Consider the following 13,087-nt stretch of genomic DNA (forward strand, 5'->3'; position numbering starts at 1 on the left):
GTTTTGATTGATTGATTCATGTGAGGGTGAAACACTAACTTTCTTGTTTTACTTGACTGCATATCTCAGATACCTCAACCATAGCATATAGCCCCTCTCTTAGACTGTATGTATGTGATTCCTCCCCCCTCAATTATTTTCATTATTTTACCCCCACAATTTTTCAACAGTAAAAATATTTAACTAATTACTACTGTATAAAAAGAAGAGATATTTATAGAAATGACCAATAAATTTTTTATTACTAGTGGTACTACTACACTACATAAAAATTTATTATATTGGAGAGTGGTAGATATAATATGGTATAGTGTGACATAAAAATAGAGGGACATTTAATAATGACATTTCAAAGTTAGTATTGGGAATACCAGTAAAGTATAAAGAAAAAAAAAAGGTATAAAAACAAATCAAGTGCTTCTAAAGAAAATGGCCAAAATAGCCTGCTACACTTGGTCACTATCAAAATGAGGTCACGGATCTACTAGCATTCTAGCAACATTTTTAACAACAATTTTAAGAAAAAAAAAAACTACTAGAAGTTCTAATACATTATGTACAAACTACAAAGTGACCTCAAAAAAGAAGGTAAAAAAAAGGTGATTAATAAAAACCACCTATGTATAAAATGAAAAAAGAAAAAAAAAAAAAAAAGTTTGATTATACATACATTAATGGTTACAACATACAGTGAAAATTTTTGTTTATACCATTCCATGGTGGTGGTATAGAGGAAAATTTTGTGGAGCTTCAAGACTACCACCTTCATGTTCCGGCGAATTCGAAAATTTTAGGAGATGTTATTTGAAGTTTCCTTCTGGGACTTCTTTTATGCTCATATCTAGGATATCGACTGTGGTGCTAAAACTCCCGCCCATGGTAGTAAAACTTCCGTCGTCTCCTGTAATGGTAGACCCTGAATCGAACCCTGAACCTGCTTGGATTTCCTTGAACATTGCCATGACTTGAATCATTGTAGGCCGTTTCCACGGTCGGTCATCCAAGCAAGCACACGCGACTTTAAGATGCTCCAAGAGCTCGATTTCTAAATTCGGATCCTCTTTTGTTAGCTCGGGATCAAATACATCGCTTATTTTTAATTTTGCGTGCATTTTCACCCAACCAACAAGATTATTGTCACCAAAATCAGGTGAATCTGTAGGCTGCTTCCCTGTTAGTAACTCAAGTAACACCACACCATAACTATACACATCCCCCTTGGTTGAACATCTAAAGCTTTGGTAGTACTCGGGTGGAACGTAACCCGGTGTACCAGCCAATGTGCTCACACTCAAATGAGTGTCCATTGCACTCATAAGTCTGGCCATCCCGAAATCAGATACCCTTGCCTCCAAGTTTTCATCTAGCAAAACATTACTAGATTTCATGTCGCGGTGAATAATGTGGGGGATGCAATTATGATGAAGGAAAGCTAACCCTCGAGCTGCCCCTATCGCGATTTTCCTCCTTGCAACCCAATTTAGCTTGATCCCAGCCTTCCTTCGATCATGCAGGACATCTTCAAGGGATCCATATTTCATGTATTCGTACACCAACAACCGCTCCTCCCCGACTTTGCAGTAACCCAAGAGAGGCACAAGGTTGCGGTGTTTGATCTTCCCGATTGTTTCCATTTCAGCAGTGAACTCTCGGTCTCCCTGCCCACTTATTTGTATCAGCTTCTTGATAGCAACAACACTGCCATCCTTGAGCTGAGCTTTATAAACATCACCAAACCCGCCTTTGCCTATCATACTGTCATCATGAAACCCATTTGTGGCTTCCAGAAGATCAGCAAAAGTAAGCTTCCGAAGTGGCTTCTCGAATGTAGCAAGGTTGATGCTCAATGCCTCGCGATTACTGGTAAACTTCCAGGCAGAAGCGGTGTTGTTGCCCGTTTGTGAGTTACCATCCATATAGATATCCTGCAGAGATTCCTTCTTCTTCCTCCTCTTCTTCACCTCAATGCCAACAATGATCACCCCGAATATACAGAACAAAGAGAACAGCAACCCCATTGCCACGCTTCCAGCAAGAGAAGCCTGCCTCCCATGCTTTTTATGATTAGACGAATTTGCATCCGAGTTTCTATCACAAGCTGCCAGGGGATACCCACAGAGGCCGGTGTTATTGTAGAATCTAGAAGCCGGGAAGGTTTCAAACTGTGCTGATTCCGGAATCATACCAGAGAGCTCATTGTTGGACAAATCAATCTCGGTCAAGAAAGAAAGGCCACCCAAAGACGAAGGAATGGACCCTGAGAGATGGTTGTGAGAAAGATCCATAACGCCGATGTTCTTCATCCCTGAAAGATCTTCAGGAATTGGACCGGAGAGATTGTTATGACCCAAGTTCAAAATCGAGAGATAGAACATTGTGCCGAGCTCCTTTGGGATGCCACCTTGGAGATTGTTGTAAGACAAGTCAAGGAAAATCATGGAGCCATTGTAGTTAAAATTAGGCTGAGTATGACCTTGGTAGACTTGCTGAAATTTGCACATTGTAGGGATTCTAAGAACAGCATCAGACCTAATCCCGGCAAATTCGAGCAAATTACCCGTGCCATGACACCCTTTACCTCCATAGTTCCTCAGGTACACATACTTCTTCCCAACAACAAGTCCAATAGCCATCTTCCCCGACTGTTTGGCAATAGCAGGAGGAATACTCCCATTCAACATATTGCTATTCAAATCCAACCACAACAAGCTCTTGCATTCCCCCAACTCGGATGGGACTTCACCGTAGAACGAGTTGTTAGAGAGCTTAAGGATAGCCAAATTCTTCAACCTACCAATCCAAGATGGTATAGTTCCACTCAACCTATTACTCGAAAGCGAAATCCAGTTCAAGTTTGTGCAATTCATCAATCCAGAAGGGATAGTACCAGTCAACTCATTGTAGTCTAAGATCAGATTTTCGAGTGTTGGAATGTACTGAAGCTCAGTAGGGATGTCCCCTTGAAGCTTATTCATCCACATAATCAAGTCTTTCAACTGAGTAAGTAAGCCCAAACTAGATGGGATTCTCCCATTGAGGTAATTGAAACTAAGATCAAGTGAAACTAGCTGAGAACAATTACCAATAGTAGGAGGAATTGGGCCAGTGAGCATATTATTTTGGAGATAAAGTTCTTTCAATTTACTAGGGTTTTCACAAATCCCAGATGGGATTTTCCCAGAAATTTTATTTGAACTTAAATCCAATGATTCTAAACTAGCAAGAGCAGAAAAGGAATCAGGCAAAACACCCACAAAGTTGTTAAAAGCTAGGTTTAATTTCTTCAAATTCCCCATTTTTAACAACAAATCAACAGGCAAATCCCCAGTGAAATTGTTGCTAGAAATATCAAAAATTTCCAACATTTTGCAAGATTCAAAGCCAGTGGGGATCATACCAGTGTAATTATTGAAGGAGACATCAAATTCCACCAAATTTGAGCAGAAATCATCAGCAAAACTCTCAGAAATCACCCCTTGAAATTGATTACTCCCCAAATTAACAAACTCCAAGCTTGAAGATGATGGAAATGAGGGAAATCCACCAGTTAACAAATTACTTGATATATTCAAAAACTTCAAATTATTACACCCAATTAGTGCATTTCCCTCTATTTTTCCAGCAAATTTATTAGAAGATATATCAATATGCTTCAAATTAGGAGAATCTTTCCCAAAATTAGGAAATGGGGCTGAGATATTATTTGATGAAATATCCAAATACTCCAAATTTGAGCATTTTGAAAGTGAAAAACTCCCATCTAGATTATTCCCTTTTATAGCAAAGTAAGTAAGCTTCTCACAACTTTGAGAAACCACCCATGGAAGAACTTGGTCCCCAGATAACTGATTCCCAGAAACATCCAAACTTTTTAAGGGTAACCCAAAATGAGGAGGTGAAGAACCCTTGAAATCTCTAGAAGAATCTAGAAGATTGAAAGAGATGTTCAAAGAAGAAAGAGAAGAACATGAAGATAACCTAGCTATATCAAAGAAAGACCCAGAAATAGAGTTGTGAGATAGGTCAATTTCTGAGAGAGAAGATGAACAAACAGAAATTTGTTCAAAAGAGCCAGTAATATTACAGGAAGAGAGAGAAAGTGAGGTAAGAAGTTCAATGGAAAAAAGATGAGTTGAAACAGAGGAAATATCAGTAGAAAGAGAAAGTGAAGTGAGATCCAAAGAAGTAACTCTTGAATTGTTGCAGAAAACTCCAGTGAATTGACACGGGTCGGAGTTTTCAACCCAGTTTTTGAGGGTATTCGGGTCAAGAAGAGAAGATTTGAAGCTCAATAATTTCTGGGAATCACTAGTTTTAGCACAAAAAACAGGGGAAAACAGGGGAGGAGAGAGAAAGAGTAGTAAGAAGGTGTAAATTAGGTTCATTTTTTCTGGGTATTGTTTCATTGAATCATGAAGGAGAAATAGGAAGTGGGTATTAATTAGTTAGGGTTTCAGAGTCCGCCATTGATGAGAAAGATGAGAGCTTGAGAGAGAAACAGGGGAGGAGAGAGAAAGAAGAGAGGTGAAAGACTGGACTAAGAAAGAAGAGAAGAGTATATATTAAGAGAAGAGAGAGAAAGATGAAGACTTGGGGAGGAGTGGAGGTAACAGCTGTTGCTCACATGCCATGTGATACTCTCTCTCTATAAATTTGTTCTTCCAACTCCTTCATTTTCTCTCTCGTCTGTTAAAAAATTAATTTTAAAAAAAAAATTAAAATAATAATTTTTTTTTTTTTTTAAAAATATGGGGTGTGAAATGGGGTAATTGGAAGGAAGGTGTAAATAATTAATTTTTGGGTTGATTTGAGATTTTTTTTAAAAGAAAATAATAAATAAAAAATGGGGTGTTTGTTTATTTATTTGTCTTGTCTATCAAGGTTTTTTTTTATGAAAAAGAAAAGGAAAATGTGTTCGTGTGAGTAACCATGGATCCATCTTAAAGCAATTACACATGTCAACATCGAAGGGTCCCCGGTTAAAAAGCTAGCCATGCCGTCTTTATTTTTACCCTTTTTATTCTATGTTGTGTATTGTGGTCTTGTACTCTACTTTGACTACAAAATTCTCTATTAAGAGAAGTTAACAACATTTAATAAATATGTAAATTCAAAATTTAATCTACTAAACACATGAAACCATGTCTTTATAAGATTTTCCCCCTGTGTTATTATACTCCCTCCGTCCCTTTATTACACGCCTTTTTCTCATTTTGCACGGGAATTAAAAAAGCTTAAGATTCCTTAAAACTAAAAATTGGAAGTACAAATATGCATGTGGGGTTAGAGAGAGATAGAAAGAGAGAAAAAGGTGGTTGAGAATTAGGAGAGAGAAAGTATTGAGAATTGATGTAAAGTACAAAACAGAAAAAGAAAAATGATGACAACTCATCAAAACAAGAATAATATTGGCAAAAAGTACAACCTATAATTAGAAACAGACACTTAATTTTGGTCACCCCAAAAAGGAATACAGGCATGTAATAAAGGGACGGAGGGAGTAGGGATCACAGTAAAAATGAAAAAAAAAAAAAAAAATTTGAAAATTCTACCTTTTGTGATTTTCATATTACATTACATAATAGGATGACATATGCCCTCGATTAGTAAGTTAAAAACACTGTTTTAACCAACTCTCTTCTTGCCTTTGATGAAGCCAACATTTTCACTTGATGACCCTTCAACTCATTTCATGAACTTGTTACCGTATTTTACTCTCGTCTTATTCAAACCAAAACACATAAGTGATTTGCAAATTAGATCATTCAATAACTTATACTCGTACTTTCATTTACTTATTACGATATGAATTCAATTCTTGATTAAAGCATTTTTCTCAAGACAAACATATCAAATGTCATCTACGAGGATATGGTACCATGCCACCAGCTCACCACTGATGAGGATGAAACAGGTGGTGGTGATATTATAGTATTTGTAAAGCTCATATGTTAGGCTTTGTGACCATGTCAAATAACTCAAGTTTGTGCACATTTAGGCTCTGGTTTATGCAATTTTAATGTCAAATGTTAATGTATATCTTTTCTATTATTAGTCAATTTCTTCAGGAACTAGTTATAATCACACTATTTGTAAATAATTTTATTAAAATAACCGTAACTACTATTGACCATAAATTAGGGTCTACCGTCCAAATAGCAAAAACGTAAATTCAGACACTTCTTCCCATTCTACAAAGTTGAATACAATGTAGAGTACTAGAGTGTAGACTGTAGTAGTAGTTAACATCTGACGTCTTGGTAAGTAGCATAAATAAACTGAGTGTTGACTAGAAATCTAGAATCTACTTGTATACTTCGTATATTTTTGTTCCTAAATTTGGCACCAGGAAAAAACAAAAACAAAAAAAGAAAAAAACTCCGTAGTATTATATTATTTTCTTCTGAATACAAATTAAATGCACTATTGTATTTTTTTAATTAGTTAAAATAAATCAATTACAAAAGGTTTTATAGGGATTAAGATCGACCCCGTCTTATTACAAGCCTAATCCTCGACATAATTGGTCCACAACAATGGCCAATATGGATTGATCGGTACCTATTGTAGCCTTTGTAGAGTATGAGACGTATCCACACGTAGAAGTGAATAGAATTTGAATTTATGTCCCATAGGCCATAGTTAATGTTCTCCATCTTCATTACTAGAGAATTTGTAATCTTTTCGTCCCGTATTGACCATTTTATATTGACTTTTTATTATTTACTTTGGATTATACTGGCTCATGATGTTATTTATATTTACATAATATACATTTGTTGGTTAATAACTACCATACATAGTTTTTTTCAATATTTTTCCCTGTTGTATGATGACCTCCTTAATTATTGTCAGTTAATTCTAAATTTTAATGGAAAAAACAATTGGGAAATTCACGAGTTGAATCATGCTCTATTATACTCCCTTGCATATCACAATCACGGGTGAATCATGCTCTATTGTACTCCCTTGCATGAAAACGTCGATTAGCAAACTTTTCTTTGATCTTATTTTGTTCACGTTATTTTCAATCGTTTCAGAAGCATTAATTCCGCATGCTTACCATACCAATCTAATTTAATGTTCTAAGCTAGTTAATTAGAAATACAAAAATCTTTCAAATACATAACTTATGCATAAACTATTTTTCTTACAGAATGATGATAAGTAACGGAGGGTTAGGAATTGAACTAGGCTTTTTGAAAGAAATGACATTAATTTTTGTATTTCCATACCAAAGGATTCGGTTGTCTCACTAATAAGTTTCCGCGTGCGGAAGATTAGGAAAGGTTGGATAGATGAATACATCATTGTCCAATCGTATCAACTATTATTTTTTTATTAAGGGTAGGAGATTCTACATTATTGCTAATTTTATTATAATACTTTTCATCAAAAAATATATTATTATAATATTATAATTTTTAAAAAAAGCTCGACTCGAATTTGGGTCCGGTCTCGGCCTCACAAGGACGAGGCGAGACTAAAAAGATGATGAAATAGATAATGTGATTTTTGGTTTGTTTTTAGGGCCAAAAGGCCTCTTCTTATATTAATTTAAGTATTATTCGTAGTACCATTAATTTTAAACAACACATTGTCACATCTGTTCTACTATTCTAGGCCCGTAAGACTGAAAAGCTAGAAGGTACGTTAGTATCTTTAATTTTTCTTTTTTTCTTGTCCCTCTTTATAATTTTATTTTTGTTTTTTTTTTTTTATATTATGATTATTACTACAGCTTTGATTTTGTTTTTATTTTAAGTTAATACGAAGTAATTTGTCAGCCTTTTTGGCTTTAAGCTCTTGATTAAAATAAAATAATTGTAGTACCACCATTTGTAGGACCCACATTAATGCAAGTATGTCACCCTCTTCGGTGTTCTCTAATTTAATTCAATTCAATCTTAATTTTTTACTTTTTTATTCTATTTTGAGCTTCACTTGTATTTTATACTCCGTGTTTTTATACTCCTTCCATCCCTAAAAAAAAAAGTACTTCCTCCGTCCCTAAATTACAACTGGTTATATGTATTTATTGAGAAAAAAACAAATTTCAACTGATTAGGCATAGGGAGGATACTTCAAATTTGTTGAGCTATTAGCATTATCTAATATTCCCTCCATTTATTTTTATTTTTCCAGCCTGATCTCTATTTCGAAAAAATAACTTTAATCATTTTCATCATTCATGAGCTTAAAAAAAGTTTTGTGAATGTTTTACAATAGCGTCAATTGAAGATATTCGTTCATGCTCTAACGAGTGCACAGAAAAAACAAAAAAGAAAAGATCGACAAAAAAAGGCATTAATACGTAATATAATTTAAACGGAGTAGAGAATAAATTGCAATACTGTTATTTTTATTGATGATACTTCCAATCCTACATAATACAAGCAATTCAAGTTTATAGTGGTCACTTCTTTCTTTTTTGTTTTTGTCTTCCTTTTTTTTAATTTGATTTTTAACATTGAATTCTCATTTCCTTTCAAAATGACCAATAATGGCATTTAAACTATTAAGCAGCTAGCTAGGTATAGATTGCACGTAGTGGAATTGCATGCAATATATATATGCGGCTCTCATCTCCAATTATATTGCAATACTATTATAGTCATTGCTCTTCTAACCTTTTCTTTGATCCCTCGCTCCCCTTACATTTCTTCGACTAGCGACATGTAACACGAAGGAAGGTTGTTATACATATATTTACAAGTTCCGTTATAAAGTAATTACGGTTTGTTCTCTTCAGATTATGTTTAGTTCGGTTCAGTTCTTAGTTTCCTTCTCGCATAAAATATTCAGTTTAGTTTAGTTCAGTTCAGTCAATCAGAACAGACCCTTACTCTTTAAAAAAACAAGACCGTATTTATTTTGCTCGTAACACAGTTATTTACAATTATTTTCATGTTAAACTATATAATATCACATGTTTGTCGTAAAATCTTTGATTCACTGGCTAACCAACCTTATCATCATGCATTCATGCATGTGCTACTATGCTAATTAATCAATTGTTTGACATTAATATTTCTTTTATTTCTTAAATAAGCAAAACCAAAATAATTTGAAATTGAAATGGAATCCAATTCAAGTATAGGCATTTTGTCAAGCTACAAAACCTAGCGATGCTATAACTGATAAAATTAGTTAGAGATCTGTCTTCAAAAAAAAAAATAGTTAGAGATCATATCAGGTGACACATGTTTGAATAAGAGCAAATATATGTGTGCTACTAATTTTATAGAATCAACCCTATACTCCTATTACTAGATCGTGCATATATTTGTCCCCTCTATATTTGCAAACTATTGTATGCATGCCGTAATTTTAAAATTTATTCCGTATGAAATAATGATAAATGTTGGAGAAATTAGCAAAAAGGAAATTATATATGATCATTCCGTTGAACAAAATGTTCTTGTCATTATGCCACGTGTACCATTATTTTTTCCAAGTATATATCTTGAAAGTTAAAATATGGATTATGTATTGCAATTTAAAGAGATTAAAGATAATAATAACAAAGTTTCAAAAATGTTTAGAAAAAAAAAATTCAATAATGTCTCAATTTTCTTCCAATAGATTAGGGGTGTTTTTGTTCATTAAGAATATTTTTTCTTGAAAAAAAGTTCAATAAATAATGTCAAATGAATATCTAAGTTGTAATAAGATTTAAACTCTACTGTATTTGACTTGTCTAAACTAACGTATCATCTGTGAAATTTGTTTTAGTTGTGAATTTAGCTTGATGGGAAATCTTTGTTTGCTTAAATATAAACTTATTCAAACCTATTGAATTACATAAACTTGTACAAAAATATGAAATGATCATAATTTAAAAGTCGAATCCTAAAAATAGGTGAAAATACAGTGATAGAGATACAACCTAGATAAGTCGCACGGATTCATTTGGATATATAGAGCACACTATTCTTATTAGTGAACCACAATTACTGATATAGTCTTGTACTCGTGAGGAAATCAATTACGTTCAATCCCTAGTTCATTCACCACTAAAACTTAATTTTCAATTTACAAAAAGAACTCTCCCTTTCAAAAGAACTTCAAATTGCTTATGACCAAGAGATATATGAGTAAGATTTAAAGAATAAATAGGCCAAAAGCTTAATCCTTTATATAATTTTGGTCTAGTCGATCGTTTTATATTATAAGATTTTAGCCTATGGTTTTTGGATGCATTATCACATTATTAGTGTAGAAAAAACATGACGCATAATCGTTTGTGTAGCAAAAGATTTCGTGTACATATATATCATGGAAAAATTCAAAAATGACAGGAAGAAATTTGACATGAGACATGACTAATAAGTTCCTCAAAATTACACGGCTAGTAAGTCCCTTTCGAAACTTTTATGATAGGACCTAAATTTCGGCATATTCATCCAACTTATACCCATCCTTTCTAATCCTCATTGGCATGGATAAGTGCATAAGTCTATTTAAGAAGCAAAAAAAAAAATGTACGAATAAATTACTAAGCCAAAGGAGTTATCGAGTTGTGAGTCTCATTGTATACAGAAACTGTTATTGAAAGACTCACCCATCATAAGTCATATGTGCGACACGGGTCAGATCGATCCAAAAGTAGCTCCAATAAATTGAGTTTTTTAGCAATTGGCCGGGCAAAGCTTCAATTTGATGTATAAATAAGAATTATGAGTCCTTATTATTTATAATCTTTAACGAATTTTTTCTATTTATTTGTTATTTTTGTGGTAAATAAGTATTATTACTATTGGAAGTGTTTTATTTTGTGGGGAAAACATGCAAGAACTTTAATGATTAAGAGAAACATGGGACATTGTTTTCAAATTTTTAATGTGTATATGGTATGTGTAAAATAAGGCTCTTAAATTGAGCAAGATAGCCAGAGACAGGGAGAGTGCCACAAGGTGGATGATCAACAGTATATGAGAACACAAATACTGCTTATTGATTGTAACAATTTCCTTTAAGAAAGGTACAATATAATTACAATACATATTACTTTATTTGGCTAATGATTTATACTTTTTACCCTTGGTCACACGAATCGCCCATTTATCTCCACTTCTTTCATCTTCTTAAAAAGATCGAAGTATGCATCTCTCTCAAACTATAATTATCTATATACCTGCAGTACTTTGATATTTACACTTTTCATTTATCACCTTTGATTGCATCTTTTATTAATGTTTAATTTAAAACCAAATAATACCTGTACTATAATGTTGGATTAGCGTGTATATTTTTATATTAGGAATTCATGACAAAAACACGCATAAATCATTGTAACTAAGGTCTATTCTTTACCTTATCTTTGCTAAACTTTAAGTAATTTTATTTATATATATATATATATATATATATATATATATATATATATATATATATATATATATATATATATATATATATATATATATATATATATATATATATATATATATATATATATATTTTACAAACTAAGGTCTATTCTTTACCTTATCTTTGCTAAACTTTAAGTAATTTTATTGAACTATAAATACTTAATTATATTTTTCTTTAAAATTACTATTTTTTTTCTTTATTAAATAATTTTTTATTGAACTAATATTATTTTTAATGAATATTACAATAATAATTTTTTTCAAGGATGTATAACATGTTCATTATTTCAACTTTTGCAAATATTTGAAAACAAAAAGAGTACCTTCTCCGTCTCTTTATTCATGTCCACTTTCTATCATTTATTACTCACATAATTAAAAGAAAGTGGAGATTAATAAAGAGACGGAGGGTTAAGCCCTATTTTTTCTAAGCTACAATGGTTTGCTTTGTGAGCCCTACTCTGTTGAGTTTTGATAATTTACTGACAGTACTTTACTTTGCTCAGAAGCTCAAAAGAACTAGGCTTATGGGAATTGAGATGGAAGGATTGGAATTATAGGAAAATCAAGGGATACTTTTATAATGAAATTACCATTCTACCCTTAATGGTTTGTATCCTCTAATTGTCAATGTTTATTGTTTTCATGTAATCCGAAATGCTTTTCTTGTTTGATGGAATTGAAGTTAAAGTGGGGCACACAATCTGCCAAGAGCACGTGCAAGTGTCTGTTACAGATGACGTGGCCCAAGCTAAAAGGTTGGGCCTCCTGAAGTTGGGCTCAGAGAGCTTTGAACTAAACAAGCTGTTTCCACAATTTCCTTTTCTTTCATTTTCTCTCTCCTCCTCTTCTTTGACTATTCCTTTTATCCTCACTTCCGAACCACACACGCCGACAGCTACGTTATGTACTCCTTCCGAATGTTCATTATCGAATAAGTATATAAATCGATCGTGGGCTTTAATCGTAAATTTAAGTTTTGAGTTAAGTTATGTTCTTTAACATGTGACATAGTTTATTATCGAAAAAATGTATTATACTTTTTAAATTAATTTTATTTGTAAGCTTAAGTTTTGTGTTGAGTTGGTTCTTTAACATTTATCATAACCTATTATCGGAAAAAAATATATTGTACTCGTAGTCTGTAAGATAATTTGTTTTTGACAAAAGGATCTAATTTTCGATTGCGGTTTTTGTTGCTCAACTTACAACTACGGGTATTGCACAATTTGCACTACGTTACAACTTATGTACATGCATTTTCTGATGATTTTTTATTTTCCCTTCATTTCCATTATCAATTTACACTGTTTTTCAGCAGTAAATTCACTGTTTTTAGTGGAGTTACTTCTATTTAATATTCTTCAATGGCATATATGGCCTAGACGATACATGTCAAAAATAATTATTGTTTGTTGACACAATCACATTACCTAGACAGGCTACATTGTATTGCTACGCATATAAAAGAAGCAGACGTACCAAAAATAAATTTTGAATAATTATCACACTGATAAAAGAAGAGGAGCCACTGAAAAAGTAAAATATACAAGTATATGGTCAATTTGTACATAATCAAGTGAATAAAGAGTATTTTCTCTGTTTTTATTTAAGTATCCCATTTTGATATTTGCTATGTTTACATACACTACTTTGATTAATATTTTTGTTTTATATATAAGTATAAACATATAAATATAGTCATGTTAATA

The 13,087-nt window shown here is 32.8% G+C and overlaps 1 protein-coding gene across 1 annotated transcript; it reads right to left on the bottom strand.

Moving 5' to 3' along the window:
* Positions 1 to 383: 383 nt before the first annotated feature.
* LOC145601685 (systemin receptor SR160-like) lies at positions 384 to 4,600 on the bottom strand. Its single transcript, XM_081657742.1, has one exon. The coding sequence runs from the start codon at positions 4,404 to 4,406 to the stop codon at positions 801 to 803; it is 3,606 nt and encodes a 1,201-aa protein (XP_081513868.1). The 5' UTR covers positions 4,407 to 4,600; the 3' UTR covers positions 384 to 800.
* Positions 4,601 to 13,087: the final 8,487 nt, after the last annotated feature.

This window comes from Chenopodium album, chromosome 21 (genome assembly GCF_948465745.1).
Source record: "Chenopodium album chromosome 21, dcCheAlbu1.1, whole genome shotgun sequence".
Classification (NCBI taxonomy): domain Eukaryota; kingdom Viridiplantae; phylum Streptophyta; class Magnoliopsida; order Caryophyllales; family Amaranthaceae; genus Chenopodium; species Chenopodium album.

Bases quoted from the DNA above. Each gene is read 5' to 3' on its own strand.
- LOC145601685 (XM_081657742.1), bottom strand. From the start codon at position 4,406: ATGAAACAATACCCAGAAAAAATGAACCTAATTTACACCTTCTTACTA.